This window comes from Crassostrea angulata, chromosome 2, assembly GCF_025612915.1.
Source record: "Crassostrea angulata isolate pt1a10 chromosome 2, ASM2561291v2, whole genome shotgun sequence".
NCBI lineage: Eukaryota > Metazoa > Mollusca > Bivalvia > Ostreida > Ostreidae > Magallana > Magallana angulata.
Genome location: NC_069112.1, coordinates 1772599 through 1794461, shown reverse-complemented (window position 1 = coordinate 1794461; position 21863 = coordinate 1772599). Strand labels below are relative to the sequence as shown.

The 21863-nt window shown below is 35.4% G+C and overlaps 1 protein-coding gene across 5 annotated transcripts; it reads right to left on the bottom strand.

The window, feature by feature from the left end:
- Window positions 1-473: 473 nt before the first annotated feature.
- LOC128171358 (ralA-binding protein 1-like) lies at window positions 474-21807 on the bottom strand. Of its 5 annotated transcripts, none has more exons than XM_052837135.1 (15): window positions 21761-21807; window positions 18777-18874; window positions 16736-16868; window positions 15858-15912; window positions 15462-15603; window positions 14162-14284; window positions 12089-12292; window positions 11616-11734; window positions 10535-10665; window positions 9738-9939; window positions 8195-8734; window positions 7360-7753; window positions 5832-5921; window positions 4713-4915; window positions 474-1970 (listed from the first exon to the last, which is right to left on the bottom strand). In XM_052837135.1, exons 2-15 carry the CDS (start codon window positions 18796-18798, stop codon window positions 1839-1841), a joined length of 2490 nt encoding a protein of 829 aa, XP_052693095.1. In that variant the 5' UTR covers window positions 18799-18874; window positions 21761-21807; the 3' UTR covers window positions 474-1838. The 5 variants fall into 5 exon arrangements, with proteins under 5 accessions (XP_052693095.1, XP_052693096.1, XP_052693093.1 ...); XM_052837136.1 differs by lacking the exon at window positions 21761-21807 and adding an exon at window positions 20977-21113; XM_052837133.1 differs by lacking the exon at window positions 21761-21807 and adding an exon at window positions 19247-19389.
- Between the last annotated feature and the right edge of the window lie 56 nt (window positions 21808-21863).

The following is a 21863-nucleotide window of genomic DNA, read 5'->3' as shown; positions in this document are numbered from 1 at the left end:
CTCAAAATCAACAAACTAGTCAACTGATTAAGGGTCAATCCTGATCTCAACTCAAAATCAACAAACTAGTCAACTGATTAAGGGTCAATCCTGATCTCAACTCAAAATCAACAATCTAGTAAACTGATTAAGGGACAATCCTGATCTCAACTCAAAATCAACAAACTAGTCAACTGATTAAGGGTCAATCCTGATCTCAACTCAAAATCAACAACCTAGTAAACTGATTAAGGGTCAATCCTGATCTCAACTCAAAATCAACAATCTAGTAAACTGATTAAGGAACAATCCTGATCTCAACTCAAAATCAACAAACTAGTCAACCGATTAAGGGTCAATCCTGATCTCAACTCAAAATCAACAATCTAGATATCTAATTAAGGGTCAATCATCTTTAGCATGGTAATGTCTTAGCCTAAACAGCTATATCAATCTATCTACCCCATGATAACAAACAAACCTGAGAATTGGAGTAACAATGATATACACAAGTTTATTGCACAACATGCAGGTAATAACAAGATACACATAATACAAATCATAAACAGTCAATACAACATGCAGGTAATAACAAGATACATATAATACACATCATAAACAGTCAATACTATATCTACTCTCAACTCAATCACATTAAGGGCATGTACTAGTGATCATAAGACATGAAATATCTAGGCATCTTAGGACTTATTGTGTCTAATCTGAACTTAATTCAATTATCTATCTGAACTTAATTCAATTATCTACAGCTTCTTGTGATCATTAGGAATCGTATTCAAACTCGGAGATACAATATACAGAATATCATTGGCAGAGAGATAAGGTATTAAAGGTCAGCTGTACTCCAAACAACCTCACAGGATCTGCCATTCCTTGCGTCAGCGTTTAATCGGTTTTATATAAAAGTAACACATCTGAAATGCCAGATTTGACACAACTTCTTACAAGTACAATGTACTAACATCTGATACCTGGAATAACTAGTGCTGTTGAAAACAGTCAAAGGTGTTTTTCACTGTTCACATTTTTTGCCTATTTCATCTTCAAAACATACACCTATGCTCACACATTTGCTAACAGTTATTACTTTCAAATTGCAGATTTCCAACATTTCCAAGGAATATTCATTTAATAATTCAAGTCCTGACGAACTTAAAAATTATCAACAATCATCTATAAGTTAGATCCTTTACTAATGTTATTTACATCTGTTGCAACACATTCTCTGAGTGTACAAAGAATAACTAATACTATGGTTTCATCAATATTCGTTGAATACCAATTTTCGTGGATTTCGTTTTTAAGTTGATCCATGAAATTAAATGTTCATTGAAATGCAATTTCTATTAATATTTTCTATTGATGGGGTCATTGGCCACGAATTTACATATCCTTGAAACTGTGATTTTCACTTTATCCACGAAAATTGATACCCTTGAATATTAATGAAACCACAGTATCAGAAAATCTACCTAAGTCAAAACTTAGGGCAGGATGCAGAATCCATTACACCCTAAGCAGCCTAAATATAAATGGATACATGTCAGGGCCAATAACTAAAGTATTAACAATAATTACATGTGACAGTAATACACTGTTACATGAATACTATCATTGATGTAAATACAGTTTACTATATATTCTATCAATAAAGATATGAATTGTCTGTTTTCATTCGAATAATAAATAATCTTAACGCTGAGAGAGAGCTCTCTCCAGATGCTGTTGTTGTATAACTGTTGATGTGTGGTGTTGTTGTCAAAGAATTGCCTGAATGCTGAAAGAATTCTTTGGCTGTTGTTTTGTTGTCTTTATGTAATTGTTGTGTTATTGTGATGTTATCCAAGGATTGCCTGTATACTAAGAGAGCTCTCCAACTGTTTCTGTTGTATCATCCGGATCTGAACCTTGACATCCAGACAAATCATCCTCTCTTCATGGATTTTACTACACAACTCCGCATTCTTTCTCTGTAAAAAGAATTAAGGCATTAAACTTATACATTTCCAAAGAATGTACTTTTTTTCTCCAAATATTGCACTTCAAAATAACTCTTAGGATATTGCTTAAGTTAAAGAATATAATGATGATGATGATGAATATCTAATTTTTTGAGTGCTAATCAGCAGCTACATTCATTATTTCATTCCTCTACTGTATCGTAGATTCCTTATTTTATGCTAGTACTTATTTCTGAAATTCAACCATTTTCCATCAAATCGCAAGAACATAAAATTGCAAATGCCCAAATTTTATCATAGTTTCATGTACTTTACATGTGTCAGAAAACTAAAAGCGAGATTTAAAGAATTCACAAGACGGCTTCTCGCAATTGTATGCAAATATTAATTCCTCATGTTTAATTAGGAATTTACAGTATATTTAAAAAGAAACTATTAGTTGCATACCAGGGTCCTCTCTTTTGTCCTGATTGTTGGCTAATTGTAACATCACCTCTTGTCCCTTATTTCTTATTATTAGCTGTTTTATTTATTATCTATTATATAATGGTATCAGCTGTTTACACTACCTACAACATTGTTCAATAATTGTGACATTCTGATTCTCATTCCTCGCTATCAGCAATTCAAGATTTACCTGTATCCCCCCTGTTAATATCATCTGTTATATAGTAGTTTACATTACCTCCTGGTCCTCATTCCTAGCTATCATTTGTTCAAGATTTACCTGTATCCCCCCCTGTTAATATCATCTGTTATATAGTAGTTTACATTACCTCCTGGTCTTCATTCCTCGCTATCAGCTGTTCAAGATTTACCTGTATCTCACCCCTGTTTATATAATCTGTTATATAGTAGTTTACATTACCTCCTGGTCCTCATTCCTAGCTATCATTTGTTTATATTACCTCCTAATCCTCATTCCTAGCTATCATCTGTTTATATTACCTCCTGGTCTTCATTTCTAGCTATAATCTGTTTATATTACCTCCTGGTCTTCATTCCTAGCTATCATCTGTTTATAGAACCTCCTGATCCTTATTCCTAGCAATCATCTGTTTATATTTCCACCTGGTCTTCATTCCTAGCAATCATCTGTTTATATTACCTCCTGGTCTTCATTCCCAGCTATCATATGTTTATATTACCTCCTGGTCCTCATTCCTAACTATCAGTTGTTTATATTACCTCCTGATCCTCATTCCTAGCTATCATCTGTTAATATTACCTCCTCGTCTTCATTCCTAGCTATCATATGTTTATATTTCCACCTGGTCCTCATTCCTAGCTATCATCTGTTGATATTACCTCCTGATCTTCATTCCCAGCTATCATATGTTTATATTACCTCCTGGTCCTCATTCCTTACTATCATCTGTTTATATTACCTCCTGATCTTCATTCCCAGCTATCATATGTTTATATTACCTCCTGGTCCTCATTCCTAACTATCAGTTGTTTATATTACCTCCTGATCCTCATTCCTAGCTATCATCTGTTAATATTAACTCCTCGTCTTCATTCCTAGCTATCATATGTTTATATTACCACCTGGTCCTCATTCCTAGCTATCATCTGTTGATATTACCTCCTGATCTTCATTCCTCACTATCATCTGTTTACATTACCTCCTGATCCTCATTTCTAGCTATCATCTGTTTATATTACCTCCTGGTCTTCATTTCTAGCTATCATCTGTTTATATTACCTCCTGGTCCTCATTCCTAGCTATCATCTGTTTATATTACCTCCTGATCTTCATTTCTAGCTATCATCTGTTTATATTACCTCCTGGTCCTCATTCCTAGCTATCATCTGTTTATATTACCTCCTGATCTTCATTCCTCACTATCATCTGTTTATATTACCTCCTGGTCCTCATTCCTCAATATCATCTGTTTATATTACCTCCTGGTCCTCATTCCTCAATATCATCTGTTTATATTACCTCCTGATCTTCATTCCTCACTATCATCTGTTTATATTACCTCCTGATCTTCATTCCTCACTATCATCTGTTTATATTACCTCCTGATCCTCATTTCTAGCTATCATCTGTTTATATTACCTCCTGGTCCTCATTCCTAGCTATCATCTGTTTATAGAACCTCCTGATCCTTATTCCTAGCAATCATCTGTTTATATTTCCACCTGGTCTTCATTCCTAGCAATCATCTGTTTATATTACCTCCTGGTCTTCATTCCCAGCTATCATATGTTTATATTACCTCCTGGTCCTCATTCCTAACTATCAGTTGTTTATATTACCTCCTGATCCTCATTCCTAGCTATCATCTGTTAATATTACCTCCTCGTCTTCATTCCTAGCTATCATATGTTTATATTTCCACCTGGTCTTCATTCCTCAATATCATCTGTTTATATTACCTCCTGGTCTTCATTCCTAGCTATCATATGTTTATATTTCCACCTGGTCCTCATTCCTAGCTATCATCTGTTTATATTTCCTCCTGGTCCTCATTCCTTACTATCATATGTTTATATTACCTCCTGGTCTTCATTCCTCACTATCATCTGTTTACATTACCTCCTATCAGCTGTTAGATATACCTGTATCTCCCCCTGTAAATATTATCTGTTATATAGTAGTTTATATTACCTCCTGGTCCTCATTCCTCGCTATCATCTGTTTATATTACCTCCTGATCTTCATTCCTCGCTATCAGCTGTTCAAGATTTACCTGTATCCCCATACGTTTATATTATCTGTTATATAGTAATTTACATTACCTCCTGGTCCTCGTTCTTAGCTATCAGCTGTTTGAGGATCTCCTGTAGGTCCTCCTCGTCCTCACTCTCATAGCTGCTGTCTGACTCGGAGCTGTATTCCTCAACATCTGAGTCCTGTCTTAGATATTTGAGCTCATCCAGTTCCTGGTTTAATCTCTCTATCTCATGTTTCTCTGTGTCTATCTTTGTTCTCAGTTCTCTCTCTGTAATAAAATAACATTGTATAAATCTTTATCTATCAATGTCTCTATAATGTCTTTTGTGGTGTTTTCAGGAGTATTCTATGTACGAATTAATTTTCTGGAGTGAGTTACTCCCCTTTTCTTCTACCCTCTTGTCATTAGAGATTTTTGCACTGAGCCGTGCAAAACACAATAGCGGTAGAGTCACCGTACTACCATTCTGTACAAGCGTTCACTTTCCATGCAAGAAACTTAAAGTCCTACGGTGTAATTCCATTGGGGTGTATAATACACATTTCTTTCGCACAAAGACATTTTCTAGAAAAAAACTGCGTATATATTAGGCAAATTGCGGTACATGTTAAGCTGTTTAGCGCAGGACTGGCCATGTAATAACTTTGTAATGAATTGAGTGTATAAATAGATATATAAACAACACAAAACAGGTGATATAAACAATTATCTCATTAAATCTTAGCAGAATTCAAATTACACACTCAATTATTTGTCATAAACTCATTATCGTCTAAGTTTAGCTTCTTTCGATACGGGGTCACATGTCAGAGTCAGAAGTCATGTTACAAAACAGACATGTTGAAAGCACGGGGCCTAAAAACACTGCCCGCTGGCCGCATTAGAGAGGTGGCTGCTTAAATGAATTATATAGTGAAAAACTAAACATGCGAGATTGAAACTGGCCACTAATGGCGAGTGGCCGCTGTTTAAAGGTGGCCATAACAGCAGGTGCGACTGAAATTAATAATTATTTCATTTTCAAATGAATATTAAAGGGATCCCTTTTTTGCATACTAATAATCCTCTGTTGCATATTCATTATATATAGCCAGAAGCTCCCCTACTTAACCCTCTTGTTGAATATTCATTATCTATAACCAGAAGCTCCTCTACTTAAACCCTCTTGTTGAATATTCAATACCTATAGCCAAAAGCTCCTCCTCCTCCAGAATAAGTGCTTGTTCTTCATCCAACAGAGTCATCATTTCATCATCATAGGCAAACTCTCCATCTGGAATGAATATTCATAAAAACATTGTGTTAACATGACATCAGTCAATCTTCCCCAGTTACAAACTATTGGTCTGTATTTGAGTTTTGTTTGTATTCACACATGAATCTACTTTAGGTTACTTAATACATGTATCTTCCTATTAATAAGTTACTTATACATGTATCTTCCTATCAATAAGTTACTTATACATGTATCTTCCTATTAATAAGTTACTTATACATGTATCTTCCTATTAATAAGTTACTTATACATGTATCTTCCTATTAATAAGTTACTTATACATGTATCTTCCTATTAATAAGTTACTTATACATGTATCTTCCTATTAATAAGTTACTTATACATGTATCTTCCTATTAATAAGTTACTTATACATTTATCTTCCTATTAATAAGTTACTTAATATACATGTATCTTCCTATTAATAAGTTACTTATACATGTATCTTCCTATCAATAAGTTACTTATACATGTATCTTCCTATTAATAAGTTACTTAATACATGTATCTTCCTATTAATAAGTTACTTATACATGTATCTTCCTATTAATAAGTTACTTATACATGTATCTTCCTATTAATAAGTTACTTATACATGTATCTTCCTATTAATAAGTTACTTATACATGTATCTTCCTATTAATAAGTTACTTATACATGTATCTTCCTATTAATAAGTTACTTATACATGTATCTTCCTATTAATAAGTTACTTATACATGTATCTTCCTATTAATAAGTTACTTAATACATGTATCTTCCTATTAATAAGTTACTTATACATGTATCTTCCTATTAATAAGTTACTTATACATGTATCTTCCTATTAATAAGTTACTTATACATGTATCTTCCTATTAATAAGTTATTTATACACATTTCAAACACTGACTTCATCTGGTGTTAGTCTCTGTTTAGTCTAACATCACTAACGACCCTTACTACCCATCTTCTTCAAACACCGAGAATTTTACAGCCCCTCTTAATTTATGTATCCTTTACAAACACTGACTCGTTGGATTATTCTATTCTTACATATATTTTAAATTCTGACTGATTCTGTGCAGCTCTTATTCTAAACATTATATCACTCTTCATTTATAAACAGGAATATTTTTAGTATCTCTTCATATACCTGTACATTGAACTCTTTCATTACCCCTCAATACTTATTCAATTTAGACATTAAATTTTTTTCTGTACCCCTCTACATATATTCATTTCAATCTACAGTAAAACACGGTTATAACGAAGCGCCAGTGACGGGCGATTTTGCTTCGTTATAAGCGTAATTTGTTTTATCCGTCAAGTTTACAACAAGTAATATAGTCAGGGGGAATGAAAATCATTTCCCTGTAAGCGTCAAATCATTATAAGCGTGTTCGCTATAACCGTGTTTTACTGTATACTCCTTTCGGTACCCCTCTGAACTCACCATTCTCAAACTCCTCATTCTGTGACTGGTCCCCGTGTCTTGGTTCTCCGTCCGCCTCGTCTTCACCCGCCTCCACTTCCTCCATTCCGGACTCCTCTATCTTTTCCCTAACCTCCTTTACCTGATGAACTTTTTTGACCTCTGACCTAGTTTCCTCCTGATCTGTCACACATGCTTCACTGTCATCTGTCCAAGTGTGGGCCACGCCCCTCTCTGCCTCCAGAATTTCCTCTGCCGTGTTCTCAAACTGGTCATCCGAGGAGTCTCCCTCCTCCTTGACCCCTGCAGCTGTTTTGTCCTGTACTCCACTTGGCTCAGGTCCCGAGTCTTTGTTAACCTGTCCCTCTTTTTTATCTTCATTTTCTCTAACTGTTTCCTCCTTTTCCCCATCATCCTGTAGGGTTCAACTCATCCATTAGAATGTTTAAAGATTAACAAAAGATGTGCTTGGCAAGTACTTGTGAATGAGCAGTACACACGCTGTTGTATCTAATCTAACCTATATATGACTTTTGATTTGGTAAATGATGCAAAAGTTTAAATGTTATTCACTTTATTTGAATATTGAGCATAATTGGGAAGAAATGCCTCTCAGTTAAAAAAACTTTAAACAGAAAGACTGATCATTAAACCTTTATTCATTTAATAATCTTAAAATCAAATGTTTTCAATGCCATGCACCCAGTATTTCCTCTATTAGTAAAATCCTGTTAAAGGTGATTTATTGTAATATGTTGTCTACAACAGCTTTATATCAAGAGAGCTCAATATAACGACCCATATATGAAATTTATCTGTCTCTAACAACTGTGGATAAACTACAGAATAGTACTACCTGGTCTGTGGGTATCACATCCACCTCCAGTATTGGAGTTGTTTTGGTCTCAGGAATTTTCTCCTCAATTTGAACCCCTAAAGCAGAGTCCAGTTTCTGTGGGTCCTCAGTCACTTCTGCTGTTACGTCTCCCGAGTCCACAGAGTCCTCTACTCTCTGCGTGATGGTTTCCATCTTCTCCTCTCCATCCTTACGCTGGTCAGTCTGAGCTGTAGATTCTTCCTCCTGATTGGCTGTTGCAATCTGTGACTCCATCCCTGCTCCCCCATCACTTGCTGTCCCCACAGTCTCCACTGATTCCTTCATCTTGACCTCTGGGCCTTGTGGAATGACCTGTGTATCAGCCACATCTTGATTGGCTGTTTCTGTTGTGGGCGGAGCCTCTTGCTGTGTGATTGGCGCCTGTTGGGGAGGGGGCGGGGCATGTTGTTTGACTGGCACCTGTAGATCTAGCTTTAGCTCCTCCTCCTCTGCTAGAGTTGGGGGCCTTGATTCTCTTGTTTGTTTTTTCTCTGTTGTTTCTTTCTGTTTCTGTTTTATCTAAATAATCAAAGTACTGAGAGTAATGAAAGACAGGGTCTTGAAAGATTGAATTTGAAAATACAGTCAAGTTCATTGGAAAATGTTTTTCTCTATTATAATTTCACTTTAAATTCTGATCTATTTCCCAAATCCCTCTGCAGAACTTGAAAAAAAAACACTTTGAACAAATAAACATTTGACAGCAACGTTAGAAATATATATAAAATAGAGCTGCTATATGTAGATGTAATCACCTAGACAACCTGGAATTACTTTCTGAGGTTTTGATTTAGTTATAATTGTATTAGCTTTACCTTCCAAAGGAAAGCTTCCATTGAAACAGACAAGTTTTAATCTAGACCTACCCTCCGTTTGAGTTGTGTATCAGTAAACTTCTGTTTGAGTTGGGTGACAAACTTTGGAATACTTTCTCTTTGAGTTGTGTAATTACACATTGTACATACCTTCCATTTGAGTTGGGTGATGATAATAGGTTGGATCCAACTTCCGTTTGAGTTGGATGACTTCACTTTGACTTACCTTCCATTTGAGTTGAGTGACTACACGTTGGACCTACCTTCCTTTTGAGTTGGGTGAAGATATGTTGGAGCCACCATCCATATAAGTTGTGTGACGACACGTTGAACCTACCTTCCATTTGAGTTTGGTTTATGATATGTTGGACCTACCTTCTTTTGAGTTGGATGACGATACGTTTGACCTACCTTCCATTTGAGTTGGATGACAATACATTAGACCTACCTTCCATTTGAGTTGGATGACGATACGTTGGACCTACCTTCCGTTTGAGTTGCGTGACGATAAGTTGGACCTACCTTCCGTTTGAGTTGCGTGACATTACGTTGGACCTGCCTTCCATTTGAGTTGGGTGACGATACGTTGGACCTACCTTCCGTTTGAGTTGGGTGACGATACGTTGGACCTACCTTCCATTTGAGCTGGATGACGATACATTGGACCTACCTTCCATTTGAGTTGCATGACGATACGTTGGACCTACCTTCCGTTTGAGTTGGGTGACGATACGTTGGACCTCCCACAGTAGTTCTTCCTTCTCCTGGTCTGTAGATCCAGCATTGATCTCAGCGTGCAGCGCGTTCAGTAGAGATTCCTGTTTGTGTAGCTCCTCCTCCATCAGAGCAAGGGATTCTGGGAGTTCCAGGGACCAGCGAGATGTCGTGGGCTTGATCGGGGGTTTATATCTGATATGAAATTATATGGGGTTAAATCAAATTGACAGATAGAGGGCTTATATCTGAAAAGAAATAATATGGGGTTAAATCATTTTAACAGATTGGGGAATTATATCTGATATGAACAAATACAGGGTAAAATCAATAAAACAGATTGGGGGCTTACTAGCATATCTGATATGAAATAATACAAGGTTAAATCAATTTGACAGCAGATTATGACATTTACAAGCCCTCTCTCTATTGAATTCAATGATCTATCTAGACATTTATGTATACACATGTCATTTAACTTATCCCCTTAAAATAAGGAAAACTTTGATTAACTCAACCGAATGAAGACCATGTATATTCTGACTTAATTAAGATCATTTTCACATAAAGAAACAGCTGTGCTCTTACTCCACATGACATTTCCTGATGTATTCACAGTATACAATAAACACAAACCATTGTAATAGTGATACATGTATGTTTACAACAAAAATGAATTTTTACAATATACCAACATGTTAACAACATGATGAAGGAATTAATTTCTATTTTGATGTTTATAACTCATTTTTGACATTTTTTCTCTCAAGTTTCAAAAACCTGTACTCACTTTTTGATCTCGACGTCTGAGAAGAGTTTACTGGAGGACTGGAACAGAACATTGAGGACTCGGTGCGAGATCTGCATGGTGGGACTCAGAACAATGGACACGTTCTGTAGACTCATCTTGTTCTCTTTCTCCTGAACACATACAATATACAACACAATTATAACACAGTACAATGGACACGTTCTGTAGACTCATCTTGTTCTCTTTCTCCTGAACACATACAATATACAACACAATTATAACACAGTACAATGGACACGATCTGTAAACTCATCTTGTTCTCTTTCTCCTGAACACATACAATATACAACACAATTATAACACAGTACAATGGACACGATCTGTAAACTCATCTTGTTCTCTTTCTCCTGAACACATACAATATACAACACAATTATAACACAGTACAATGGACACGTTTTGTAGACTCATCTTGTTCTCTCTCTCTCGTTAAATGTAACACCTACCCTTTGCATTATATTACATGTAACACATACCCTTTGTATCATATGACATGTAACATCTACTTTTTGTAACACATTATATGTAACACCTACACTTTGGATTATATGACATGTAACACCTACCCTTTGTATCATATGACATGTAACACCTACCTTTTCTATCACATTGCATGTCACACCTACCCTTAATATCACATTACATGTAACACCTACCCTTAGTATCACATTACATGTAACACCTACTCATTGTAACACATTACATGTAACACCTACCCTTTGTAACACATTACATGTAACACATACCCATTGTAACACATTACATGTAACACATTACATGTAACACCTACCCTTTGTAACACATTACATGTAACACCTACCCTTTGTAACACATTACATGTAACACCTACCCTTAATATCACATTACATGTAACACCTACCCTTTGTAACATATTACATGTAACACCTACCCTTTTGTAACACATTACATGTAACACCTACCCTTTGTAACACATTACATGTAACACCTACCCTTTGTAACACATTACATGTAACCCTACCCTTTGTAACATATTACATGTAACACCTACCTTTTATAACATATTACATGTAACACCTACCCTTTGTATTACATGTGTCATGTGCACAATCATCCAGGACAGAAGTAGTCGGTTACAGGTCGGGAGTTCATTGATCAGTCGCCTGAACGTATCACATCTCGCTATCTCACCACGCACCACTATCAACAGACAATGTAGCCTCATCAATCAATAGTCATATCAATTATGTTAATATATTTGTTGATTGAAACCTACTGAGAAGCCAAAACATTAATTTCTGTGTAAAGTTAATAGCTGATCAAAACGTCATATTTAATGTCATCTCTTGATCTTAGGTGTGACTGTTGCATTATAAAGAACAATAAACAAGGTTAATTTAAAATGATCTGTACAGTATTGCATTTAAAGGGAAAGTCTCCAATTCGGTGGTTTTTTTAAGGCAAGAAATTAGTAACTACATGTGTAGAATGCATAATTAGGACACAATTTATTGATAAATAACCTCAAAAGATTAACATCATTTATTGGTTTACCTGATGCCTCCTCAAACTTGCCCATCAGTGCCTTGGTCAGCACTGGCTCGGGGAGCTCCCTCAGGAACTGTTTGAGTAGACTCGCGATGATGTTGGGTTCGTGCTCCTCCAGGTAGACAGGTGCCCCCCTGTTGTAGCAGTCCTTCAGCATTTGAATCTTAGACTTGACCCCCGAGATCCGGTAGATCCCCTCACACGATAGACCTGTCAATCATAAAGAAGACCTGTCAATCATAAAGGATCATATAGAAAGACCTGCACATCACACAACAGTATACAATTGTTGACTGGTAACAGTTGATCTGTCGGACTGGCTCGCAAACTGTTGCCCAAGGACAAGGTGCTGTTCAAGACAGTCTTCACACTCCCCAATATTTGATTTGATTCTTACCGTGCTCTTCTATATAGTCCTCACACTCCCTGACATTTGATTTGATGCTTACCATGCTCTTCTATATACTGCACACACTCCCTGACATTTGATTTGATTCTTACCATGCTCTTCTATATAGTCCACACACTCCCTGACATTTGATTTGATGCTTACCATGCTCTTCTATATACTGCACACACTCCCTGACATTTGATTTGATTCTTACCATGCTCTTCTATATAGTCCACACACTCCCTGACATTTGATTTGATGCTTACCATGCTCTTCTATATAGTCCACACACTCCCTGATATTTGATTTGATTCTTACCATGCTCTTCTATATAGTCCACACACTCCCTGACATTTGATTTGATGCTTACCATGCTCTTCTATATAGTCCACACACTCCCTGATATTTGATTTGATTCTTACCATGCTCTTCTATATAGTCCACACACTCCCTGATATTTAATTTGATTCTTACCATGCTCTACTATATAGTCCACACACTCCCTGACATTTAAATTAAGGTGGCTCTATACACCCACAGTCTATTCCAATTTTCAATAGAAGACCACAAAACATATACTTATCAAATATTAAAACGACGATAGGGATACTATAGGTATTTTTAAAGAATATTTTAATGTTTTTTCGTGTTTTTGTAAAATATTTTTTAAAAAGACAGCTATCAACAAATTGAGAGAAATTATTTTGTCATATGATCGTTATTTCCTTCGGACACATAGAAAAAAATATAACACTTCTAAACATTCAAAAATGTTATTATTGCAATTTTTTTTAGTGTTTCCCCAAAACATAATTTTTTATATTTAAATGTTTATATAAAATGTATTTTAATAAATTTGACATACAAAATTGAATGAAAACTATTGCAAATAAACACAAAAAATATCTTAAATTTTATTTGGTATGAAAGTTTCTCATGTAAGGGTTATCGTTCCTAAGTCCCAAGGCCAAAACACCTTGGGGACTTTTCATTTCTGAGTTGAAGAAAATTTCCTAAACATAATGTTGGAATGATAAATACATACATATTTCATTATAGACTTTGCCCTGTATAAGTGAATATATTCGCTTTAATGCAAAACTAAGTCAAAAAAATAAAGGGGAACATTGACTAGGCTAATAGGATTTATGTATCCCAACCTGAGAGAAATTCAAAGCAACCCTCTCATCCCCGTTAGGTGTCGATATTAATGTGCATTAAAGTATATTATAATTGAAATATTTTAACCTGTTTAGAATTTTCTTTCACGGTATTCAACCAAAAAATACATTTAAGAATTTTTTGGAAAGTTAAAATTTTTATTGTTCTCAACGGGAATCGAACTCATGACCTCCTGGTTTGTTGTGAACCCACTACCCCACTGCGCTACGGTGTAACATATCAATGTTGCTAAAGAAACTCTTTAAAAATTTATATTTGATTTTATTGTTTATTTCGATAAATAATACCACAAAACGTGAAGGTGTCACATACCACATTACTTGTAAGCAATGAATTTTCCAATTATCAAATTAAATCTATCCATTAAACAAATTTTTCAAAATAGCGGTTCCCATACAATTCACCTCAGTTTAAATCAGCCAGTACCGGAAATGCATGTTTCCAGATTTACTTTTTTGCGTACTGCGTCATCAAAAAGTGGTGTATAGAGCCAACTTAATTCTTACCGTGCTCTTCTATATAGTCCACACACTCCCTGAATAGTCGCGGCAAATCGATTCCATCATGACTTGGACTCCGCTCCACAGCCACAGAGAGGGGCACACCAAAAATAGGCTTAGTGGCTTCTTCTGAAAGGATAGAAAGATGGAACAGTCAGAAAAAATATTGTTGCTCTTTCATTATCTACCTGTACATACCTTTCTCACTGTTACCCATCTGTTGTGATGTCATTGTCTACCTGTACGTACCTTGCTCACTCTTACCCATCTATTGTGATGTCATTATCTACCTGTACGTACCTGTGATGTCATCATCTACCTGTGCTTACCTGTGATGTCATTATCTACCTGTAGGTACCTGTGATGTCATCATCTACCTGTAATTAACTGTGATGTCATTATCTACCTGTATGTACCTGTGATGTCATTATCTACCTGTATGTACCTGTGATGTCATTATCTACCTGTAGGTACCTGTGATGTCATCATCTACCTGTAATTAACTGTGATGTCATTATCTACCTGTATGTACCTGTGATGTCATTATCTACCTGTAGGTACCTGTGATGTCATCATCTACCTGTAATTAACTGTGATGTCATTATCTACCTGTACGTACCTGTGATGTCATTATCTACCTGTACGTACCTGTGATGTCATTATCTACCTGTACGTACCTGTGATGTCATCATCTACCTGTACGTACCTGTGATGTCATTATCTACCTGTACGTACCTGTGATGTCATTATCTACCTGTACGTACCTGTGATGTCATTATCTACCTGTACGTACCTGTGATGTCATTATCTACCTGTACGTACCTGTGATGTCATCATCTACCTGTTTGTACCTGTGATGTCATCATCTACCTGTACGTACCTGTGATGTCATTATCTACCTGTACGTACCTGTGATGTCATTATCTACCTGTACATACCTGTGATGTCATTATCTGCCTGTACATACCTGTGATGTCATTATCTACCTGTATGTACCTGTCATCTACCTGTATGTACCTGTGATGTCATTATCTACCTGTACATACCTGTGATGTCATCATCTACCTGTGCTTACCTGTGATGTCATCATCTACCTGTACATACCTGTGATGTCATCATCTACCTGTACATACATGTGATGTCATTATCTACCTGTACATACCTGTGATGTCATTATCTTCCTGTATGTACCTGTATGTCAGCATCTACCTGTACGTACCTGTGATGTCATTATCTACCTGTGCTTACCTGTGATGTCATTATCTGCCTGTACATACCTGTGATGTCATTATCTACCTGTGCGTACCTGGTTCGGCTGGAGCTGGAGGCTCATGCTTGGATTTCTTTTTTCCTTTTGTTTTGTGTTTCTTTCCTTCTTTCTCTTCTTTCTTCACTTCCTTTTCTTTTTCCTTTTCATCTTTCTTTCCATCTTTGTCCTTCTTTTCTTCCTAAAATTTAATTGACTTGTGTAAAGTATCACTATAACTTTCTGTACATTATTTCAAAAATAAAAAAATATCAAAAACGGTCAACAATTTGAAATTCTTTTTTGATAATCATTGTCACCATAGCCAATGTTTACTCTAATGAGACCTAAAAATTAAAGTTCATTTACCCACATACAGAATTAACTCAAGCAGAAAGACTACTGCATTTTGTTCCTCAAGGGACAATATCAAGGCAAAGGTCCGGGGCCACTCACCTTTGGTTTCTGCTTTTTGAAAAACGACTTGGTTTTCTTCACCTTAGAGGGACTCCTGTAAAACAGTGAAACAACTCAAAATAAGACCACAACAGAAATAAAACAAAATGAGTTCATAAAGTGTGTACATTAAATATACTAGGTCATTCACCAAAAACTCATTAAATCAATGATTAACTTGGTTGTCAAGTAATGTTAATTAGGTTCTGTATCAGGGTTCTTTTCACCTCATGTCATTTTTGCTCTTATACAATTGCAAGCAGTTTTGCCCCTTACTGAATTCACCCAGACGCAGTTTTGTTTATAGAGAAATAATTGAAGACATCGGAATTCGCCCAGTCTTAAATCTGCCCACTGACAATGAGGGCGAAGGGCCAAAATAAAATGGGGGCCAAATTAAAACGGGGGCCAAAATAAAACGGGGGCGAATATTTCCCTGTATACAGTATTTCTTTTATCTTCTTTTATTTCTTCGTAAAAAAAACATTGGGTAGGTAAACTGACTTGATGTTTTTCACGGTAGATTGAGATTTCTAAAATACAAATAAAGAGTGAAATACTTTGACCTGTTTGGCGGTCGGCAGCTTATATTAGCAACCCAATTAAGCCATTTCTTTTGCTGGCAAACGAACATTATGCTATTTGAAAGATATCATTTATTCAAATGCTTAACAACACTTTAAATTTCATGAGGATAGCATTATTGGAACAAAAGCTATGACATTTTAAAGTTATAAAATTTCAGTCGTTTCCTGGAATTTTATGCTTTGATAATGATCAAGCTCAGTAAAGACGAGAAATATGGCGGACAATGCCTTTTACAAGTCGTGTTTAGCTTTAAGATCAGCTGAGATATAACTGAGATAGAGTTAACTCACTTGACTTCATCTAAGGTGAGCTGAGATGTGTCCGAGTCCTCTTCGTCGAACTTGACGTACCCCTGATCCTTCTGCCCTTTCTTGGAGTCGCGTTTCTTTCCCAGTAAATCTCGCTTCTTCCCTTCTTCAGAGCCTGACATAAGGGAGAGAATTTTTGCGATGACAAATTCAAAATTCCTTTTTTAAGTTAGAAATACAAACAGAAATATTGTAGTAAGATACATGTAAATGTATACAATGAGTTAATATGGCCCCATTCAGCTTGTCTGTGTCCGTAGATTTCTTTTTATAGCGCTACATTTGTAGGAATTAATATCCCATAAAATGGCAAGAAGAATATCTTGCAGGTTTTTAAATATCTGGGGTTTTTTTTTGCATACATATACCATACAAATCTTAATGAAACTATGATAAAAATTTATATTATCATGATTTAATGCAAAACAATTGAATTGTGGAATTAAGTACTTGTATAATATAATGAACCTACAGTTTTCAAAATGATTAGTCATGGACATTCACCACAGACTGCAAGTACAGTCCCTGAAAGTTCAACTTTCCCATTTTTCTGTGCATTCACCATGTGCTCAGATTGCACTCGCAGAACTTTCACTTGCACTTTTCACCCGTATTTACACCAATATGATATGGACAGGTTTACATTGAGAAGTATTCAAGACATTGTAGTGTAGATCGGTTAGGCCTCACTGGATGTACAAGAAAAAGTATTTCTCTTACTGGGAAGCCGCTACAGACAACATCGAAGAAACCTTGAGGTAAATCCATGGGAATAGGTATGCTGCTGGGAGCTCTGTATTAATATACACTGAGTAGAACAACTTTAAGACTCTTGTGAACCTTGTGAAATTTCCTTCCATGCAAAAAATGTTGGTTTGATACAGTATATGTAAGAGTATGAAAATTGTTGATTTGAATGAATAAATAAATAAAGTTATTGTAATTGATACATCTAAACATTACACATATAAAAAAGTTAGATCCACCCTTTCTTTTAATTCATACACATGTACATATACCCTTAGGGCAGTGCTTGATCATGAGTTGGTCAGTGGATATTTGTGATCTTGGTTTTTATTGGTTGTTTGTGTCAGGTTGAATTTGGTTGGTTTGTATATTTTGCTTTATGTGTTTTACCGCCAAGTTTGACAATCTTTGTCTGGACATTGACCAGAACAGACTATATTTATATAGAGAAGTAATTTAATTTTGGACCAGACCTTGCTCTTTTTCTGGTAAGTTATACTAAGTATACTAATATCCTATAACACTTACTATTAATAAATTGATTATCCTATAAATTGCAGAAAACATTAATTAAGTCCATGATCACAAACTAATGAGTATGAATGAATTGGAATGAAAAGATATTTTTTATATGGAATACAGTGTAAAGATCAATATTTGGTTTATTTATTATAGTATTAATTGATTCTCAAATCAATTGTATATAAGAATTTTATGATGATCAGATATTTGATTAAATTGGTCATTTATAAGATCAATTAGATTATACTTCAGTAATAAATATTTTTAGAATTATTCTGTTCATATTACAGAATCAGTCAATGTCAATATAATTTCACCACGCAATCGGTGTACGTATTATGAGCCTGTTCCCATAGAATGGTGAGAAAGTGTTTTCGAATATTTTTTATCTGATTAATATATTTTATGACTTATTTTGGAGAAATGTAATTCATGTACATTATAAGAGTTACCTCCCGCTAAATGTTTAAGTACAATTATAGTAAGATAATGTAAAAATATTATCTTGATGGAAATACATATATATTGTACTAATGTTATATTTTGATATAAATTATATTATTGTTTTATGATATTTCAGGCCTTAAATATACATTGCAAATTTTAAAGTCACTGTGTCCGGATACGAATAAACGAACCATACAGATATCTTTGTTGTCAGTTATTTTAAACAAAGACTGTAACATATATAATAAACACAAAAAGTAGGTTCTTTCTGATTCACTGAATTCAATATTTAAATAAAAAGTCTCACCTTCTAAACTGTCCGGGTTCATTGTTTGCCACAAATTTTTTGGGGAAAATGTGATGAGCCTATTAACGCCTTTTCATACTATTTCTTTACAATAAAATCTGAAAAAAAGAAAACGGTAAAACAACCATCATATACATGTAAACAAACCGTACATGTATGTCCGTCCTCTTTTTCCTAACTAGTTAGGAAATCATGGATCTTATGATTCCTAAAATCGATGCTATATGTTAAAACAATCTTCAAATTAATTAAGGTTCAAAAAAAGATCATTATGAATAATTAAGTATCCAAAGTTTTGGTTTCTTCAAAATGATCATCGTCCGAATAAGGGATTTTTCCTCGAATGGAAGGGGCGACGTTCGTCCCACGTGAAATTATTTACATATAGCACTACAGTCACAGAACGGATAAAGAACTTGAATAATAAAATATATTATCATTTAGAGATTCCATATAATCAAAAGTTTTACCATTCTACCTCGATGCATTTTTCTTTCGATGAATTTTGCATAAAATTTTCCTTTTTCCGTAGAGGAAATAGTCAAGTCGGAAAAAATTGAACGCACGCTAATAATGGAGCCTTACACGGACGATATATATAATTCCGCATTAAAGTTATTCAGGAAGTAATACATAACATTTTAAAGATGCATTCTCTTCCTGTTCGTTCATCCATTCATTCATTAATTCTGTCTGTTTGTCTGTCTGACTGGCAACTTATTTTACATGTGATATTAACACGCATCTACATTTAAATTTATGCGTGATAGGAGACTAAGGACATTAAGGTGTCTCTACAGTATTAAATTTTACTATATATTCTTACCAAAATTGCACAACTTTACATACAGATTAAAGATTCAAAACGAACTTCTGGAAAAAATCCTCTTGACATCTTTTTAAACAACGCCTCATTTACAATTTTCTAGCAAAATACACACGTGCATCCAGCAAGGCGTGAGACGTTACACATGTGCTTGAAAATCAAGCCCGGGCCTTTTCACCCAATCCGGAAACAACACGCATCAAAAATTCAAATGACCTCGCATTATTACAAAACTGGGATAGTTAGACCTCTTACACATTGTTTTTCATCTCATAAAAAATTAGCTCTTGTCGCTTGCGGAAACTCCCCGAATTCAAGAATTATTTTGCCTCAGCCATGTTTTGACGTGAACCTTCAGTGAAATACTGTTACATAGGCGTCGGAACCGGGGGGGGGGGGGGGGGGGGGGGGGGCTGGGGGGGGGGGGCTTAGAAACAAAGCATAATAGAGGGTTCAGCCCCCCACTTTTTCTCGCAGGAAAGATTATTGTTTCTAAATTTAGCTTGATGATTTTGGGGGAAAAAAAATTTGGGTAAGTAATTTTTTTTTATGGGAAGTATAGGTATACTCCCCCCCCCACCCCCCCCCCCCCCCTACGGATTAAGATTTCCATGATTTTGGGAATTACTTTTTTCTCAATATTTCAGAGGATTAGTCTAGCCCCCCACCACTTTAAATTTGCTTCCGACGCCAGTGACTGTTATGACACCTTAAACACTTTTTGACTTGGTACATGTATTTGGAAACAGGGAGCCATCTATAAAAAACAAAACCACAAAACAAAACAAAACAAAACAAAGTGTCCTCTAAACACTACACAGTATTTTCCTATAAGGGTTAAAAATTGATTTTATAATTCTTTCCAAGCTAAAACAAAAAATGAACACGAAGAATTATCCTCTCCTCTACAGAAGCAAAGTTTAGACCCATCCCAAACATATAACATTGCTTACATACTAGGTTTGTATCTTGTTCAGGTGTTAATCAAATGGACGAATTCATCGACAGTTAGAGGATTTAAAGATATTATTACATTAGTACCTATATTGTAAGATACATTATTTTTGTGCTTTTTAATGAAATTTCATAAACGTGTTATATTTTTTTGGTCACATTGTTTCTTGTTGTGGGGGGGGGGGGGCACTTACTTCCATTTATATTGAGGCGAGGGGGGGGGGGGGTCAGATGGGGTGGTTGAGTGTAAAAATTTCTTATTCAGCGACTGCGCACTCTCTCTCTCTCTCTCTCTCTCTCTCTCTCTCTCTCTCTCTCTCTCTCTCTCTCTCTCTCAATATTTAATAGCACATAATATATACATTTGTACTACGATAAACGAATAAATTCATGATATTGATTGTGTTCAACTTTACTTACATACATTGTTGTTTTTACAACTCTTATACGGCTATCTGTCAAAATCTCGGTCAAGTCGAGATCTCATTAGGTCCGCGACCTGTCGTCTGCCGGCGCTGATTGGAGACTTCCGGTACTTGATATGTTGAGGTTCACAGACAAATGAACCCTCTCTACAGCTAGACTAGAGCTCTCTGTATTCTACTTAAAACACACAGATTTCAAATATGGTCGCCTCTTATCTCTTTTTAGGAGGATATTTGGTCATTAATTACCACGATATCTGTCAGACATATGATATTTTTGGCTATAAACTATCATTTAATAAAGAAAAAATTCGCATTAGAATTTCATTTCCTATATCTGTATACAGAAGTCTTACTCTGAAAGAAATCTGAACCAAGAACCTCAATGTGGGGCATGACTTATACAGGCTGCTTGGATCAATTTTTTTTACTACCGTTCAAATTGAAAAACCGGCGCTGATAGCTGACGCTTTAGATCCGCTATTTATGCGTCTCTTTTTATTTTAGAGCTTGGCATAAAATTATGATATTTTAAAACAAATAATTGCTACTTGAAAAATCTTACCCAAGGCTTATCATAAAGAACCTCAATTCGGGGCATGATTTATGAATGCTGCATGAATCCTACAGTTCAACAAACGGCGCTGATAGCTAAAGGTTTCGATCTTCAAGTTATGTGTCTTTTATTTTGAAGCTTGTATGCTCTATCATAACGTACTTAAAAGCTTTGGAAAAGTAAAAAATAAAATTGCGTCGACTTGTTCCCAAATGTAACGTACCTTGAAAAATGTTCAATATGCCTAATTTGTTCAAATAGCGTTGCTCACTGGTTTAAGAATAGTAATTAAGTCCACGATGTATTAGATGCTTCAAGCACTGCCT

Coding starts and splice junctions, on each gene's coding strand:
- LOC128171358 (XM_052837135.1), bottom strand. CDS start 18,798: ATGAACCCGGACAGTTTAGAAG. Junction 8,735..9,737: donor TCACCCAACTCAAACGGAAG/GTAGGTCCAACG, acceptor TTGATTATTTAG/ATAAAACAGAAACAGAAAGA. Junction 5,922..7,359: donor GAATGAGGAGTTTGAGAATG/GTGAGTTCAGAG, acceptor TATTCATTCCAG/ATGGAGAGTTTGCCTATGAT.